Source organism: Falco rusticolus, chromosome 18 (assembly GCF_015220075.1).
Source record: "Falco rusticolus isolate bFalRus1 chromosome 18, bFalRus1.pri, whole genome shotgun sequence".
Lineage (NCBI taxonomy): Eukaryota > Metazoa > Chordata > Aves > Falconiformes > Falconidae > Falco > Falco rusticolus.
This window is the reverse complement of record NC_051204.1, coordinates 2,123,521-2,140,643: the sequence shown is the minus strand read 5'-3', so window position 1 is coordinate 2,140,643 and position 17,123 is coordinate 2,123,521. Positions and strand designations below refer to the sequence as shown.

Sequence of the window (17,123 nt, the reverse complement as noted above, 5' to 3'; positions counted from 1 at the left end):
CACATGCCACAGAAGGACTATTCAGGCACTGCAGACGGAGGAGCATGACACAGCAGCCGGGGGGGAACGATCCACCGGGAGCCCCCCGATCCGGCCCCTCTCCAGGGATGCTCACCTTGGGGTGACTGGTAGCGTTGAGGAGCCCCGGCGGTGGCCCGGCCTCGGGGGACCCGGCTTAGCTTAAGATTCATCACAGACTGACACGAAGGACAAGAACGTAAGAAGAATCCAAGAGCTGCGACTTTTTGTTTCTTTATTCTAATTCAGCCTACGACGTTAGTAATGGTGATTTCAGGGGATGGCTGGGCCCGCGAGTTCCTTCTTGTAGTGAAAATCAGAGACTGTAAAGAGGAACAGAGCTTATAAAGACAGATAGGAATATATCGCCGTAAAAAGAACTGGCATGCAAGTGCTTTATACATTTGGCAGTATGAGAAATGGCGGGCCTTCGGTTTTGGTTTTGGTGGTGGTCTCTTTGTTTTGTACAGTTCAAAAATGAGCTGCTGCCTTCACATCTTGAAGACAACCCCCCCACAGGAAAGGACAACACAAGTCAAGTCCAAGGCGCCTCTCGCTTGGTTTTGGCAGAGTGTATATATATAATATATATATATATTATTTTTTTTTTAATGCATAGCGATTTTCTTCCTTTTTATTTTTTAATATATTTTTATAATATTTTTTTTTTGCCCCCGTTGCAAACCTGAGCTCGGTCCCTGCTTTCCTGTGCAGTTTTCCTTCCTTAGGTGTTGGCACTGTGGAGCGGTCGGACGGTGTCAGCAGGCAATCTCCTCCAGCGTTCCCAGGGTGGCCTGCAGCGGCACGTTCACAGTGTGGCTGATGGTTTCCGAATGATTTGGCATGGGGTCGCAAGTGCTCTGCAGACGGAGAGCGGGGGGACAGGGTTACCCGGGGGCCGCTGGATGCTCCCCGTCCCTCCCCAGCCGCTATCTCCTTTCTTTGGCCGAGCCATAGCGTCGCTCCTTGGGAAATCCCTCAAACCGGGGCCGAACGCTGCATCCGCATCCCAGCGCCTTCGCCTGACTGCGGGGAAATCTCCTCTTGCCTCCCCCTGGGGCTCCTTACCACGTTTTCGTCATGGCTCCCTTCCTCTTCCTCCTTTCCCAGTAGGTCTAATAATTTCTCCTTGATCAGCTGCAAAAGAGGGAGGCGGCGTTAAGGTGGGCAGGAACAGGCAAGACATCTGCCCTGCCTGCAGATGAACAGCCCCCCGGGACACTCCTCAAAGGATATGGAGAAGGAGACAATCTTTCCAAGAAAACCACCCCATGTGTCAAAACCTGAATTTCTCATGTGGAAAAAAACAAAACAAAACAAAACAACAAAAAACCACCACCCCAAACCTCAATTTTTTCAATGTATTTAGGGGTTTATTGAAAAATGCCAGCTGTGGGAGCACCGCTTCCCTTAGCCACAGCACTTTCCTGGCTGCCACTGCTGCTGAAGAAGGGAAAACCCAGTTGAAAAGTGAGTGTTTTTCTGAAAAACTTTCACTGGGGGGAAAGAAAAGAAAAGATGAAAGCTAAACAAGTGGAAAATTGGGTCAGTTCCTAAGGAAGTGAGGTGGATGCTGGCTGGCATGCAGAGATGCGCGGTGGAGATTTGGGACCCCAGAAGCACAACTCGACTCTCGGGCAGGACCAAGAGGAGGATTGTGCTGAGTGAACGATGCAAAAGACCATGGGGTAAATATTTCATCTGATTTTTGGCTAACCCACTGGAAAAGAACAGCTGTATCTGTCTGCTGGTGATCTCAAAAGAGCTTCCAAATGCTTTGGTTGCAAACGCACTGCCCCCCGCTTTGATGAAACCCTGAGCAGATTAGATCAGCCATGTAGATTAAGCATCATTTAAGACATTTTATTCCTTTTCTCCCTGCCTGGTGTGTGTTAAATATCTGTCATGGGTGACCATAAGGTGCCCCACACAGGGCACACCTGGGTGACCCTGCTGGTGCATCCCCCGGGGGACAGGTTGCTCTCTTAAGCAGTGTTTGCCCAAAAAGAAGAAGAAAAAAAAGAAAAAGAAAACAGCAAGAGGAAACTATTTGTCAAGTTTTGTAAGCAGATGTCAAACAAAGGGGTAAAACAGAGACGAAAAATCCAAACTTTGTGAGGTTTCTTATTACCTTCTCAGGAAAGAACCCCAAGAAATCTGGGAATAGGCGACTTTAATGAAATCTTGCATGCATTCAGCCTGAGATATAAATTGAGGCGCAGGCTTTGTTTGCACTCCAAAGCCATTATGAGCTTTATGATTGTAATTTCCCATATCTTTTATTGCAGAATAATACCACCAAGTGCCAACAGCTGCCCAGAAGGGACTGTGACGGGGAGTGGCTGTCTTGAAATGTAAAGCCAGCATCCCAACTTTAATAACATCAATAGGTTTTTCAAGACGCCCAAGCAAGCTCAGAGCAGAGGCTGATTGCCTGACATCCCTGTGCACCACCTGGCTTGGCACACATTAATGCAACAGCCATGAATGACCCCTGACTGCAATATCCCATGGGATTAAAATTCCCTGGTCCCATCATGATATGGGGCTGCGGCAGGGCGATGGGAGTGCTGGATGACGCAGGTCTAAGATACTGAATATTTGGGTGCAGGGTCCCAAAGCCATTGCACTGAAATCACCAAGCAATGAGCAGATGAGCTGGATTAGCGGGAGGCACTTTCCCAGGGACAAGGGCAAAGAACCTCGGGCTGGGATTTGCCAAATTTGCTGGAAACTGCCTGTTTCCATAGGTCTTTGCATCCTTCTTGAAACTATCCCAAGCCATAATCTCATTCTTTCCTGCTCTGAAGCAGGACACACGCTTGCGTGTTTGGGTTCCGAGGGTCGTCTTGGTGCTACCCGGGTGCTCCTCAGCAGCTCGCACCCAGCTTGCAGCCCTTCTCCCTGCTTCAATTCCCCCTTTTATATGCAAAAATCATGAGCCTGACCCCCAACACAAAGATTTCTGTGACATGGCAATGAAGACTGGGAAGGAAAATCAATGCCTGGAGGGAAGGATGCTCCAGGGAGGATTATTTTGAACCATGGCCCATTTAGTTGGAAAAAAAATGGAGTGAAAAAATTCCCCTTGCAGGGGCAGCAGTGGGTTATGCTGGAGGGACACTGCCTGCAGGCAGGCTGTGACAGCACGGGACCACCAAGGTTTGTGCTGGCACCGAGAAGAAAAGCCGAAAACCCAGGGAAGATTGGAGCTGTGCTGCTTGGAGCTGTGCTGCTGGGCTGAGGCACCAGTGTTCACTGGGGGAGTTTGTTTCGGCAAGAAGAGATGAAAAATATACAAAGGTCCTAACTCTGCTGCTGGAGGGCAGGAGAAGGGAGGGCTGCCAGAAAGCAACATCCCCTCCGGACTGCTTATTGCAACGATTCCTATTAAAGAGGACTTTTCTCTGGAGCAGCTGACTCTCAGCCACTGGCAGAGCCATGGGACCATGATCACACTCGTCTCGGTGCTTCCTAGAAAGCATCCTTGCTCCAGGGCTGCTGGCAGAGCTGCAGGCAGCAGGTAACAGGGACTGGGGTTTTTCCGCCCCTCAGCAGCGGTACAAGGTCTGGCCTCGCTGCTTTTCCTGCCCGATGGCTGGACTGGGACTTGGGCATTAATTAAAGGTGGTTTTATGAGAGGATGATAACGGCACGCTGCAGGAAAAAGCCCAACCAGGGACGGGGAGAGGAGGGTGCAGCAGCACATCCCCAGCCAGCGCCCTGGGCAGTGCATGCTTCAGGGTGGGAAGCAGCACAGCCACAGGAAGGTGGTGCTTAATTAGCCCAAGTGAGAAGCAAACCTCGTTAGCAGAGGCAGGGTGCCAGGGTGCCAAGCGAACCAGGCTATGCCATGCCAAGGCTGTGCGCCAGCCACCCCCCCGTGGAGACCCCACCTCTGCACCACGCTACACGTGTGACCAACCGCACAGCACTACTGTAGAGCATTAATTATACAGTATCATTAATTAAAATTAAGAATCCATGTGGGGCATGGAGGGTCTTGGTCCAGAACCACCCCAGCCTGGCACCAAGGCTGCCAACCCACATCCCCCTGGGGGAATAAGGCAAAGGGCAAGGGTCTTACCTCATATATATAATCGAAGAGCTCTAGTATAGTGAGGATGCTAGCACCGATAAATAGCCCCATCTGGCCTCCAATGTCACCTAGGAGAGAGAACAACACGTGGATGGTTTTTACCCCTGGGGTAAATGCTCTTAGAGGCACCCGTGCAACTGTGGGGCAGCTGCCCTGGGTGCTGCCGTCCCTGAAAGTGGGGAAATGCAAGGGGTGACCCCCAGAAACACCAACAGCTCTAATGCCATGAAAAGCATCCCGAGAAGGATGCTGCCGGCCACCAAAGCAACTTTCCTGCTAACGAGGCCATCAGCTGGAAGCCTAATGAGGATACGATACTGCACACTGGCATCTGAGGAAGCCATCTGTCAGAGTCAGACAGCTGGCTTCATCCCAGGAATCCCAAAGCCCAATTCCCAAACTGGGTGGGGGAAGGAAAAAAGATGCTGGAGAAGAATTAGGTAACATCCCCTGGAGCTGAGAAAAAACCCAAACCTGCCAAAAAAAAGGAAAGGGAAGCAGCCTGCTTTTTTAGAGGAGCATCTCCAGGCTGTCTCTGCGCTCAAGTCCCCCAGGGCTGCGGAGGAGGCACCATGGGGAGAGAGACTTCCAGGAATCTGCTGGGAAGATAACTGCTGACATGAGCTGCCAAACCATGCGCTTCGGGGAAGACAAATCTCTTGGATTTTGCTGCAAAACACCCATGGTTCAACTGCAAAGCTCCCCAGAGCAAAGGCACGCGGGGGTGGAGGGGCCACGGGACCTTTGCTGGGGTGTCCATGAGACAGGGGAAAAAAGGTGCTGGGGGGCAAAGTGCTGGTTCCAAAGGGGGGTCTGGGGGAAAGGTGAGACCCTGTCCACAGCCCGCAGTGCCCTGGGAACAAGGGTCATGCAAGGTTGTGTCAAAGAGGCTTCCTCACCAGCCTCCTCCTCCTCACTGTAGCACTCCTGGGGAACCCACGGCAGGCGCCGAAGGGCTCACAGCATGTATGTTTTGCAGAGCTCCTGCTGTGGGGTGACGTGGGGTGCTCTGCTCCCTACAGTGTCCCCGACCCAGGGCAGGCTCACAGCAGCCAGCCCCATGGGATGACCTGGCTCCAGCTTTCAAAGAAAGGTGCTGATCGCTCCCTGCGCCCCAAGAGGGATGTGCGGCTTGGGGGGGCTGCAAGGCTGAGCGTGGGTACAGAGCATGCTTGCTTCTCCTGACCAAACACCTTCACCCCTAAACCCAATGGGTCCCCAGCACCCAAATCTGCAGGTGGCACCAACAGAGCTTGACCCAGTTTGAGGGTGAGCAACCCAACATCTCCATCTTCTCCATCAAGCTGTGGGGCACCACCCAAAGGGAAAGAGCTCAGAGTCCCGGCTGGCCTGGCTGGAAAGAAGGATGGATTTAGAGCACGTCAGAGGTGATGGGTACATGGTTTTAAGAGCTGTCCTCCACACACTGCCCTTCCAGCATGGGGGGTACCGCAGAGAGCACCCAGCACCCACTTGGCCCCATGTTTGCCAAATAATAGGGCCCTGGTAGCAAGCAGAGATGGAGCAGCTCATGTTAACCTTCCACAGGTGACACACAGATGCTGTGGTCCCTGGGATGCTCCTGGCATGGCTTGGTGTTGGAAGGAAAATAAGAGATGGGGTTGAAAGTGTGTTGGCCAGGAAGGTGTCTGGACCTTGCTGGGATTTTCAAGGCAACGCACACGGACTGTGCACCCACTCAGAGCATCCGTCTGTCCCACCAACACACATGGACACCAGCACAGGCTCACGCAGACCCCAAACTGCACCCCTGATCTCTCCTTACCAAGTAAGGCTGCCACTTCATAGGCTTTCTTCTGCTCAATTGTCTCATAGTTGAGTGCTTCAAAAAATATGTCCAGCACAAGAATATTCTCTCTGTAGAAAGAGAACAGCATCAGCCCACCAGTCACCAGTTGCCTCGTGTGCTTTGGGACAAGAAAAAAAAAAAAAAGGGACTTTAAGGCTTTATTGCCCTCCCTGTCCTGACTGTTCTCTTTCTGGGGTCCTCAGCAGCCCACAGACACTTGGAGACCTCCAGGAGACCCCAGGGCAGCCTCAGCAGAAGCTGGAGAATGCTTCCCCAAGGTGTCTCAGGATCTGAGCTCTGTACCTCACTTTGACGATAACAGCAAGAATCCAAAGGATGCTTTACGATGGAATAACTCCTGCTGCCTCCACAAGGCAATAACGTGCCCAGGGCTTGGAGAGGTCCAAGACGGTGGTGGCCTGAGGTCCACAGCCCAGACTCAGGTCGGCAGCAGCCATATCTGACAGGGCCAAGCAAGACTGGGCTTCCCCATCAAAGTAAGAGGAGATTTTGCATTCATTTTTTTTTTGGTTGGTATGGGGCATGCTCCTGAAGACAAGGCCAGGGAAGGAACATACAGCTGTCTGGAAACATGTCTGCTCAGAAGAAAGCAACCTACACCTCATCTCTGCAAGGGTTTCACCCTAACCCTCCCTGGAGGACATACCTCTGCTGGGTGATGGAGGCATGGGCAAGCTCTGCTCTCGGCACAGGCTGGTTTTAACAGCCCGTGGGGCTTTACAGACACTTTGCCCCCATAAAGCAAAGGAGCTGTTTTCTGCAACACTCACGAGATGTATTTTTCTGACTTGTTGAACTTCTTCTCCAGGTACTTGGCCGAGGTCTTGCTGGGGATCTTGACCATGGAGAGCTCTTTGTTGTATCTTGTCAGGTTACAGGGTGTCCTGCAGATGCAGTAATTGCTGTCCTTCTCAGCAAGCAAACCTGGAGAAGGTCACAGAGTTGAATCTCACCGAGTCAGGGACACACAGCAGAGGTCATGCCAGCAGGGAGAGGCCAGGGAGGCACATCTCAGAATTGCTGCAAGAAATCCAGTCCTGGCCATTTCTCTCCCACTTTATTGCACACACACACCACACCCCCCCCCATCTTGAAGAGGGGCCTTTTGCTGGAGGAGGCTGCGCTGTTACCCGCACCTGCTTGGGGAACATGGGGTGACTGAGTCTCCGAAATCCAGAATGGGTCCCTCCATCCCAAACCAGCCCCAGAGGTGCTTCCCTCCTACACAGCCCAGGGTGCTGGCAGAGCTCCATGCCTCACGTAGAACCAGAAGACACTTCATCCCAGGGTGCACCCAGACCTTCTCAACAAGTTGTGTCTTCAGCAAGACCGACTTCTGGGATGCAGCTGCTCTAGATCACCCCAGTCCTGCCAGCCAGGAAGGAGGCTCCTGGAAGTCCCTCCAGCTGGGGATGCCCATGGTACCCAGGGATATCCCTTGGTACTCACCGAGCGCAGGCTCTGCGCACTCCTTGTACTGCTCCGGGGTACAGAAGGGAGCATCCCCTGCGTGGAAAGGACACATCCATCAGTGGGCATCAGCCCCAGCCGCTGCAAGAGAGCTGGGGACCCCTGGGCTCTCCGCGGGGACCACAAGGACCTCCCTTTAGCAAAGTGAACCCAGGTTGGGGATGGGCAACCCCACCTCTGCCTGCCATGGGGGCCTTCTCCTGCAATCTGGGGAGGGGGGCTGCTGGAAATACCACCCGGGGTGTTAACTGGTGCTAAATAAGGGGATATGAGACCCACGTCCCTCTGCCATGTCTTGCCCCTATTTCAGGGCATTTTGCAAAGGCTGTTAGCATCCCTCTTTCCTTAGGGAAAAGTACTCCCAGCTATTTTAATCCCTGGTCCCTTTCCAGCCTGTTAACCCTTAATGACCCAGGCTGGGTGGAGGGAGGGGGTCCTGCCCCCCTGGCACACTGACCTGGCATGTGAACCATTCTGCAGTTGCAGTTTTCCACAATATACCGGGTCTCGCAGTCGATCCTGCAAGCTGTGATGCTGTAAACGGGAAAGAAGTCTAAGCCCATATCCGACGAGCGACATTCACCCCATGGCGGAGGCAGGTACGTCAGCTGCAAGAGAGGGAGGAGCGGGGTGTCAGGGGATGCTGGGGACCGGCAGCCAGGAGTGGGGTGCAGCATCTCTCCCCATTTTGCCACAGAGGAGACCCAGAGCACATTTTTCATGATGTTTTTAAGGAGGGGACCAAGCGGTGTTGTTGCAAGGGAAGGCCACAGCATGACTTTTGCCAAGTGAGAGACTTTAGCAAGCTCTTCTGCTCCAGAGCTGCTCTGCTGCATCCCTCCAACCCAGCATCTTCTGGAGCACAGCTGCAGCAGGATGGTGCCCTGGAGATGTGCAGAACCAGAGGTTCTCCAAGGCCAGCTCTGTGGTCTTTCTTGCACCATTGGGAAAATCCTGCCCACGCAGGGACTGAGGGGGAGGCTCCGACTTGCAAATCGTCTCAGACTTTGGTGAGAGCAAACAGGGGGTTGCTGGCACCAGCATGTCGACTGCTCCCATCTCCGGCTTACTGTAACCTCCAGAGTGTGCCACTACATGCCACTCGCGGGGACAACGCAGACAGTGCTGGTGATGCTGAGGAGCAGAAACTGGTGGCAGCAAGATCCTGGCGATGGTTGTGGTTGCGGTTGCTCTAGCGTGAGCAAAGCTGCCACATTTGCAGCATCCCCTTCTTCAGGCACTTTTCTTTTTATGAAAACGCAGCAGATCCATCACAGCCCTCAGAGAGGGCCAGGGGCTTGGGAAGCACATGGAAGGGCCGAGGAGCAGTTCAGGAACTACAGGTTGCTGCCGAAAGTGAAAAATGCCACGGGAAGGGCGTACCGGTGCCATAAGGAGCCTCCAAACCTTCATGCTCCCCACGGAGGGATGGCTTTGTTCAGAGTGGTACTGCCATGGGTGCTGGGCTGCAGAGCAGTACCTCACCCCAGCGTCAGAGAAGGCAGACAAGTCAGTCAGGTCCTTTTCCGAACCCACGCTCAGGGAGAGCCCTGTGCAGCTAGATAGACATCATCCACTCTCCTGCCACCCCCTGATGATAAGGAACTTGTCATCTTCTCCCCCATTTGCACACCACCTTGCGTGAGACTCGTAAGCTGCTCTGCTCAGTGCTAGTGCGATGCAAACCCTTCTGCTGTCACCGCTCTGCTTAAAACACAACTGCAGAGATAAACAGGGCTCCACAATCCACCCCAGAAACCTTAAATCAGAACCTAGAACACACCGGAGGAAAACAAGTCACCCTCTGGCCCCCACGGCCAAATCTACCTTGTTTCTCCTCTGTCTGCAGCTTGGCAGCCTCCCCCATTTCTCTTTATCTTTGCTAAATGCTCTGCACTACTCTTTGCTAGAGAGCAGAAAATAGCATCCCCCCAGCCCCTCCTTCCCTGTGTTTTAAGGCAGCGTCCAATTTGCTGTGCTTTGCTCCAAACACAGAACGTTTTGTGCTGGCAAAGCACGTTGGCTGAACAAAAACATTCCTTTAAAAAAAAGGGAGCAACGTTAACCACCTCCTAAAATAAACAGGTAAACACATGCTTGATGGACTTCGAGCCTAGGACCTGGTGGCAAGGCTCTGCGGTCCTGGCTTTGGGTTTCTGATGGGAAAGGGAGGAGAAAAGAGATGACCCACAAAGTGGAGGCACATTGCAGATGCTGTTGGATAAATCACGAGCCCGTGAAACCTTCAGGCATGGACCTGGGGTAACTATGACAAAATCACCATGGCGCGTGCTGTCTGGAGCCCATGCCCTGCTCTAGGTCTGCCCCATGAGTTCTCCTGTAAGAGCCGAGCTCCAGCTCTCCAAAGGACCCTGTGGAAAGATGCTCACCTTGTGCACCAGCTTGCAGTGCCGGGCCACTCCCTGTGGCTTTGACTTAAGAACCACTCAGACATTAAAAGCCCATTATGGGCTTCAATTGCAGCCAGGAAGCAAAAGACAAGACGCTGGGATGAACGTGTCTTGTGGTGGGGACAGCTGGGTATGGGAGAAGACTGCCTTGGAGGAGCACTTTGCTTGCTGCATCTATGGGCACTGTACTGGTTCCCAGTTACTTCTGTCTTGAACAGGCTGATGCAGGCTTTACGGGACCAGCTGGAACCACGGACATGGCAGCCCTGTGGCATCCCCATCTTCTAGATGAGCCGTGGGACCTCCTCATGATGATCAAGGTAGTTCAAGGTCTTCCGTTGCATGACTCCAAGGACAGACCTGAGAAAAGCTCAGACCCCGCTTGCATGAGGGTGAAGGGGGTCTCCATGTGATGGCCAGCCCCCCTCGGGCTCTCTGGCTTGCCCCACCAGCCGGCAATCACCAACTCCCTTCCCCTGCTCCTGTGAGCATCACCCCTGGCCTCAAGTGCCAACGAGATGGAAAACGTTGCAGCGACTTTCAGCCACAGCAGATCTGTGTGGTCCCCTCCGCACCTCCGCACCCCGCTGTGCACGGGCGAGGGAACAGGACGCCGGCATCACCCATGGGTGCTGGGCTGCTCGCTGAGGGACGTGAGCTCTGGCATTGCCCGAATCTGCCTCAGCCCATGTGGCCGCTCAAGCTGCTTTGGAAAGCAGCAGCAGTGAGAGCTGTTGGGCTGCTCAGAGCGACAGGCACCCACCCACCTCTGTGCTCAGGGGGTCCAGCCTGCAGAGCTGCAACAGGCGCAGCAGGTGCGAAGATGCAGCAGGTGCTGGAGGGTTCCCATCTGCGGGGACCAGCTGAAGCATTAAGGGGAAATAAAAAATAAAAAACCCATTTCCCAGTAATCTCAGCATCTTCCAAGAAACAGGTCTGGCTCTGAGCGGGGTGGTTTTGAAAGTCGGCACAGCAGCACCTTGGAATGAAAGTATCAAGAGCTTCTTTGTGACAATAGCGAAGTGCTGTTTGAAGGGGATCTTTTCTCATTTGCTTTACACTTGCAATATAATAGAGTACCAGATGCCATCATTTAGTCATCCGTGGTGGAGAAAAGGGCCCATATGTTGCACGTTGTATGATAAGGGAGAATAAATAATTGCAGTCTCAGATGGTATCGGTTCTCTTCCAAGTACAGCTACACACAAATCTTTTAAGCCCTTTAAATTTTATTCTGAATGTAGGTGACGGGATCCAGAAACGATGAAGTGATGATCAGATATTTAGCTTACACACTCTTTAGCTCAGCCAGCATTGGATTTAAGCCCTCCTGCTTGTGAACCAGCACTGTGTCCACAGAAGGTGTACAGGATGAACGATTAATTAAACTCTAATCAATGCAACTTCGTTAACAGAGTTATAGCCCATTTTGTAGCCAGGACCACGAGCACCGAGTGCCCCTATACTGCAAAGCAAAGCTGGCCTGCATCTCCCCAGAAGCGTAGCATTCCTTGGGGATTTGCTGCCTTGGCACCCACACAACCCCATGCACACACTCGCACAAGCGTGCAAGGGCAATTTGCTTCCCTCCAGCTTCCGAAACATGCAGGAACAGGGGCAACACTTCTCCCTGGCCACACACCAAGACTTTTGCTCTCCCCATCGCTACTTAAGAGCAGAAGAAGCCTCCTGGTCCACGTACTGCTGGCAGAGGTTTTGTTGCTCTGCAGTATAAAGGCTTTCCCTGTTCTGGAGAAAAGCACACTGCATCTGGGTCTGACAGCAGACTCCAGGGAAGCTCCAGTTTTTACTTTTTGAAGGAAATTTCCCAAGTGAAACTCCCAGCAGTGCTGCAGAGCCTTCTCAGCTGTGCCACAGGCACTTTGGTGCTGCCTTGCTTTATATTAATCCCTCCTTCTTACATCTCCGTGCCACAGGGCAGGGGTGTCTCACTGCTGGCCATGCCTCCAAGCCGAGCCCTGAGATGCGGCAGCCGTAACCAAAGCATCTCCCACAGCTGGGGGACCAGCACCGGGCATCCAGCACTTCCCCCTCCATCCCTGTCTCGGGCATCCCGCACTTCCCCCTCCATCGCTAGCTCAGGCATCCCGCACTTCCCCCTCCATCCCTGTCTCGGGCATCCCGCACTTCCCCTTCCATCCCTGTCTCGGGCATCCCGCACTTCCCCCTCCATCCCTGTCTCAGGCATCCTGCACTTCCCTCTCCATCCCTGTCTCAGGTATCCTGCACTTCCCCCTCCATCCCTGTCTCGGGCATCCCGCACTTCCCCCTCCATCCCTGGCTCAGGCATCCTGCACTTCCCTCTCCATCCCTGGCTCAGTCATCCCGCACTTCCCCCTCCATCCCTGGCTCAGTCATCCCGCACTTCCCCCTCCATCCCTGGCTCAGTCATCCCGCACTTCCCTCTCCATCCCTGGCTCAGGCATCCCGCACTTCCCTCTCCATCCCTGGCTCAGTCATCCCACACTTCCCTCTCCATCCCTGGCTCAGGCATCCAGCACTTCCCTCTCCATCCCTGGCTCGGTGGGAAGCAGCACTGCAGCAAGGGCTCATTCGAAGTATGACAGGCAAATCTGTGCTTCTTAACGGGCACGATTTTAGAGACAAATCTCCCTGGGCTGGCAGGGTCAGACCCTCCCTCCCTTGAGCAAGTCAGTGAACTCGTCTCCAAGGGGCTCATCAAGGGCTATTACCTGCAGCTTCCATGGTAATTACAGCTTGAAAGACTCGTTGCTTCTCTCACACTCTGTAATTTGTAATCAGAAGCAAACTCTCAACTGATCAGCAGCCAGACATGGATACAGGACCTCTCCGGAGGCAGAAGGCACATCATCAGGGACAGGGCTCTGCAGAGAACAGGGGACCCACCTCTCCCAGATCCTGCCTCAACATCCAAAGGTAATTTTGTCCCAGGAAAGCTCCCTTCGCCTTTCCCAGGTGGTTCTGTTGAGCAGGCACCAACGTACCAAGCCTCTGATGCAGTCGACTCTTGTCCTGACCTTTTATTTCCAATTATCTCTGAAGGCGGCTGCTCTGTCCGTGCCCGGAGCCACAGCAGCGCTGCTCGCCCGTACAGGGTGACTGCTGGCACTGCTGCGCTGCGTCCTGTGCAACGCTCCCTCTTATCCTTCAAAGAAGACACTATCCAGCCCCACAGCTGGGTACAGTTTTACCCATCAAATATTGTACCTCGTAGTGAAAGACTCCAACCAAGGGGCCAAACTCTTCCATAGGGTTTCCTGCCCTGAAGTGCAATGCAGCAGAATTCCAAGTTTCTTCCTTCCAGCCCCCAGGGCTTCTCCTGACACAGACCAGCCCCATCCCTGCTCCAGCTGCCTCGGCACAGGACTCCCAATGCCGTGCACGCCCTGTGGTTAATGCAATGCTCAACCCCCCCATCAGAGCACCCCTCCTTAACCTTTTCCTCGCCCAAACAGGGCTGCAACCTCAAGCAAAGCCTTTACACCCATAAGTGCTCGGCCCCACAGAGCTGTCCGAGCAACCTGTTTTAAACATTTGCCATTGGAATCTCCTGCCCACGATGCCCAGGAGGCCGCTGCATCGCCTGGAGGAGCCCACCAGGGAGCCAAGCCCACCTCGCCGGCCAGCAAGCAGGAGCACGCATGACGGAGCAATCCTGCAAACCGCCACCATGTAAACAATCAACGGGAGAGACGCTAATTGGATTTGACTCCTCTCCCCTGCAGTCCCTCCTGGGCAGTGTGCAGCCATGCAGATGTCTCCTTCTCTTGCAAGAATCATCTTCCCTTCTTCCAGATGATGCTGATTTGGGGTTGGTGGGAGGGCTCCGGCGCTGGACCTGTGGAGCCCCAGGATGCTGAGCTGCTCCCCTCCAACCTGCTCTGCAACCACCAGAGAAAAGCTACTTTTCTGTGAAGCTGGAGGGGAAAAAAACCCCACACAATAAAAGCCAAAAAGCAGGGGTAAGGGCAGCAGGGACAGTTTCTGCCCTCGGTTCCTGCAGGAGGGTAGTGCTGAGCTCTAAGCTTTGCCCTGGTGCTGTGGCAGCTTTCCGAGGGCACACATGCCTCCCCGGCACCGCGCCGTCTCACGCTGATAGAAATTCAGCTTCAGCCTCTAATTGAGGTTGACAAACTCGCGTCCTCACGCTTTCACAATTGTTAATACTCAACTAATTAATGAAATGCTTTTTAAATTCTCTTGATCCCAGCTATTTGGGATTACGACAATCACTTACAAACTGGCAGGCACCAAAAGGAAAAGGAACAAATTGACTTGTCTCCTTAAAAGCAGGATGGATTGCCCAAAATGGGAAGAAAAGAAGGGCTGCTCTCGGGAAACGTGGGGGGGAAGGGGGTTGTGGTGGCAGGGGCTGTTTACCACAGCCTCCCTCCTGCCATGACCCTCTTTCCCAGCCAGGCTGCTCCCCTTCGCATGCTGCTCTTAGCACGAAGCCTCCTGATAATTGCAACATCTGTCTGCAGCTGGAGAGGTCTTTTTTTGAAAGTTATTTGAAGTGGTACCCCTGTTTTTTCCGCATGTTTAATTTTGCGTAATAGGCAAGGTGTGGAAACACGGCGGTGATGTTTCCAGCATGAGGTTGGGGCAGTTTCAGCCCAGTTTGCAGCTGGGCTCTGTGATGAATCCGGCTTGGGGATGTATCCTGTACTGACTTGGCTCTGGGCTAACTCAGCCCCTCTCCTGCCTCCTCCACGTGTGGGTCCCTACCTGATGCCACCAAACTTCAGGCAGCGATCAGCAAGGAGGGACGCGAACCTCGCCGCGAACATTGCAATATCTCGATGGGGTGTGTTTGCATTTGCTCCAAAGGAAATAATAACCAGAAACCTCTGTTCTTTAATGAGACATCAAATGGCATCGACTTAATAGAATTTCAATCCCAGGCAGCCTTAGCACTTGTAAAATGCTTAAAAAGCTCGGCATACACACAGCTCGTTGGCACCACCCCCCAGTTAATGATGCTGGAAGTTGTCTGTTTGCCGGCTCCCTTTGCCATGCCGGTGTGATACAGCTGTTCCTTCCCATTTGCTCCCTTCACACAAGCACCAAAGGTTGTCTTTAAGGACATGAGCTTAACCCTTCCAGCACCTGGAAGGTCCTGCTGAGCAGAGCTCGGGGAAGGTACACAGCCCACGAGTCCCAGGGTACTGGAAGTGAGTGGACATTTGAAGAAAAACGTGATCTTGGAGCTCCAGGCTCCTCCGGGTGCCCATTTCCTTGGAAATAATTTTGCAAATCAATTAACAGTATTGAAACCTCCTGCAGCTCCCCAAGAAGACGAGGGCAGCCCTTTCTGAGCTTCAGGTTTGCTCCCAGGACCTGCTGGGCAGCTGCTCCCGACATCTGCTGTACTGACCATCTACAAAGCACTTCTGGCTCCCCCTAAATGAGTCGCACCCTTTGCTCATGAGCAAACTCGGTCTTGAATTGCAAGAAACTCTGCCCTCTCCTTCCCGATCACACCCCTGGCATGTCTATAGGCAGCAAAAGTGATTGTTCCCCCTCGTTCTGCCAGACGCCGCTGGCTGGATGTGCTGGACCACACGGCCACGCTCGTACAGAGGTTCCAGTTCAGGGCTTGAAAGTGGGAGCGGGACCCTCCGGAGCTCTCCTGTCCTCAGCGTGCAGCTTTCCATCCTTTTCAAAATATCCTGTTATCCATACAATATGGTGAAGGGTTAGCAGGAGCACCTAGCCCATTACTTCACCGCCATCCCTGATGTTTTCTCTTTCTGACCTCCTTCCTAAGCGAGCCCTTTCCAATCCCTGCCCGTTCAGACGCACCGTTCCTGGCCCTGACTCATTTCTATCGCTTGCCTCCAAAGCCATTTTCTTTTATATCCTTTTACGAACAGGCTGATTCACTCCTAATGCTGTTTTCTAAGCAGAACCACTCTGCTGCCCTGCAAAACCAGCCATGCGATCGTTTTCTTACATCTCCTGCTCTGAATCGCTCCTGTGCAATGAAGTTTCCTCTGTGGCTGGCCACCACCGCTTGCGGGTTTTGCTTCTCGTTGTTGAATTAATTCAGAGTCTGATGACATGCTGGAGGAAATTGACTGGGAGAGTGTGTGGGACTGAGGGAAACAAAAAGGAATCAGAGAGTGAATGTTTTTCCAGGAGGAGGTGTAAGACTGTAGGTAGGAGAAGATGCTCTGAGCGAGGGTTAGGAAACATGGGAAATGCTATTTAATTGCTCCTGATTTTCAAATGCCACTGCCTACAGCCTGTCTGGAAATAGGGGGTTCAGAGCAGTCACTGCCAGACCCCAAGTCCTGTTCTCCTGCCTCTGTAATTACACTTTTGATACTGCAGTTGTTGGTAGCTGATGCTCTCTGTCCCATGCAAACATTACGAGGGGATGAGTCTCCAAGGCACACTAGAGTCCTATTAAACAATACTGCTCCATCTTCAAACCTGTTGCTTAATTGAAGCCTCTTAAATTTTTATTGCCAAGTTTGCAGAAATTGCCATTTTTAGTGCGCTTTTCATCCTCTCTAACGTGCTGTGCCGATGGCATAGCAGGGAGCAGCCGAGCTGGGGAAGTAAAATTATCTGATCGCATCATTTATGGGAGAGGCTCGGGTGATGCTGCTGAGATGCAGCGACGATGCTGTAAAACCCAGCTGGGAAAAGGGGATGCAGAGCCAGGAGGAATTTATCTTTTTTCCAGGGGATCAGCCCTCTGAAATATAATTCCAGTGTGCCCACCCATGCCTTGGTGCTGTGGTCCAGTGCAGGGGTATGGGTGGACGTTGCAGCCTCCCCAGGGCTGTGGACAACACAAGGTCCAGAGAGGCTTGTTATAGCACCAGGCTCACCCAGAATAGCCAGGAAAAGGGAAAAATTGAGGTGGCTCCCTCCAAAGTCAGGAGCAGCGGGAGCTGAAAGGCACTGCCCTACTCAGGGTGGTCCTGCCCTCCCTTGGGACCTGTTTGGAGGGTGACGGCATGGCGTGCCCCGAGCCAGCTCCTGCACAGCTCAGGGCTTTGCCCATTCATGAGAAAACAAACCTTATTCATTAGACTCAGCAATTGCCATGGAAACCGCTCCCCTGTGCGACTGGAGACCAGAGCATCTCTCGCTGCAAGGCGCAATGGGGACCGCAGCCAGCTCTCCCCGTGTAAAACGCTGTGAAACCCCCAGAAAACAGCAGCTATGGCCTCGCACGTCCATGTAAACCACTCCAGCTCCTCTCACGTTGCATTCAGACACAGCCACTGCCACGGCGTACGGAAACTAAGCCAGAGAGGAGGCTTTCCACTGCGCT

The 17,123-nt window shown here is 53.1% G+C and overlaps 1 protein-coding gene across 1 annotated transcript in view; it reads right to left on the bottom strand.

Moving 5' to 3' along the window:
* Nucleotides 1-236: 236 nt before the first annotated feature.
* LOC119158896 (acid-sensing ion channel 2-like) overlaps nucleotides 237-17,123 on the bottom strand; it is a 101,743-nt gene continuing 84,856 nt past the window's right edge. The window contains exons 4-11 of the mRNA XM_037411331.1: nucleotides 7,876-8,026; nucleotides 7,398-7,454; nucleotides 6,719-6,872; nucleotides 5,904-5,995; nucleotides 4,106-4,185; nucleotides 1,087-1,155; nucleotides 704-878; nucleotides 237-341 (exon numbers count right to left, since the gene is read on the bottom strand). Of these exons, the coding sequence (XP_037267228.1) occupies nucleotides 777-878; nucleotides 1,087-1,155; nucleotides 4,106-4,185; nucleotides 5,904-5,995; nucleotides 6,719-6,872; nucleotides 7,398-7,454; nucleotides 7,876-8,026 (705 nt within the window). The 3' untranslated portion in view covers nucleotides 237-341; nucleotides 704-776. The remainder of the gene's footprint in view (nucleotides 342-703; nucleotides 879-1,086; nucleotides 1,156-4,105; nucleotides 4,186-5,903; nucleotides 5,996-6,718; nucleotides 6,873-7,397; nucleotides 7,455-7,875; nucleotides 8,027-17,123) is intronic.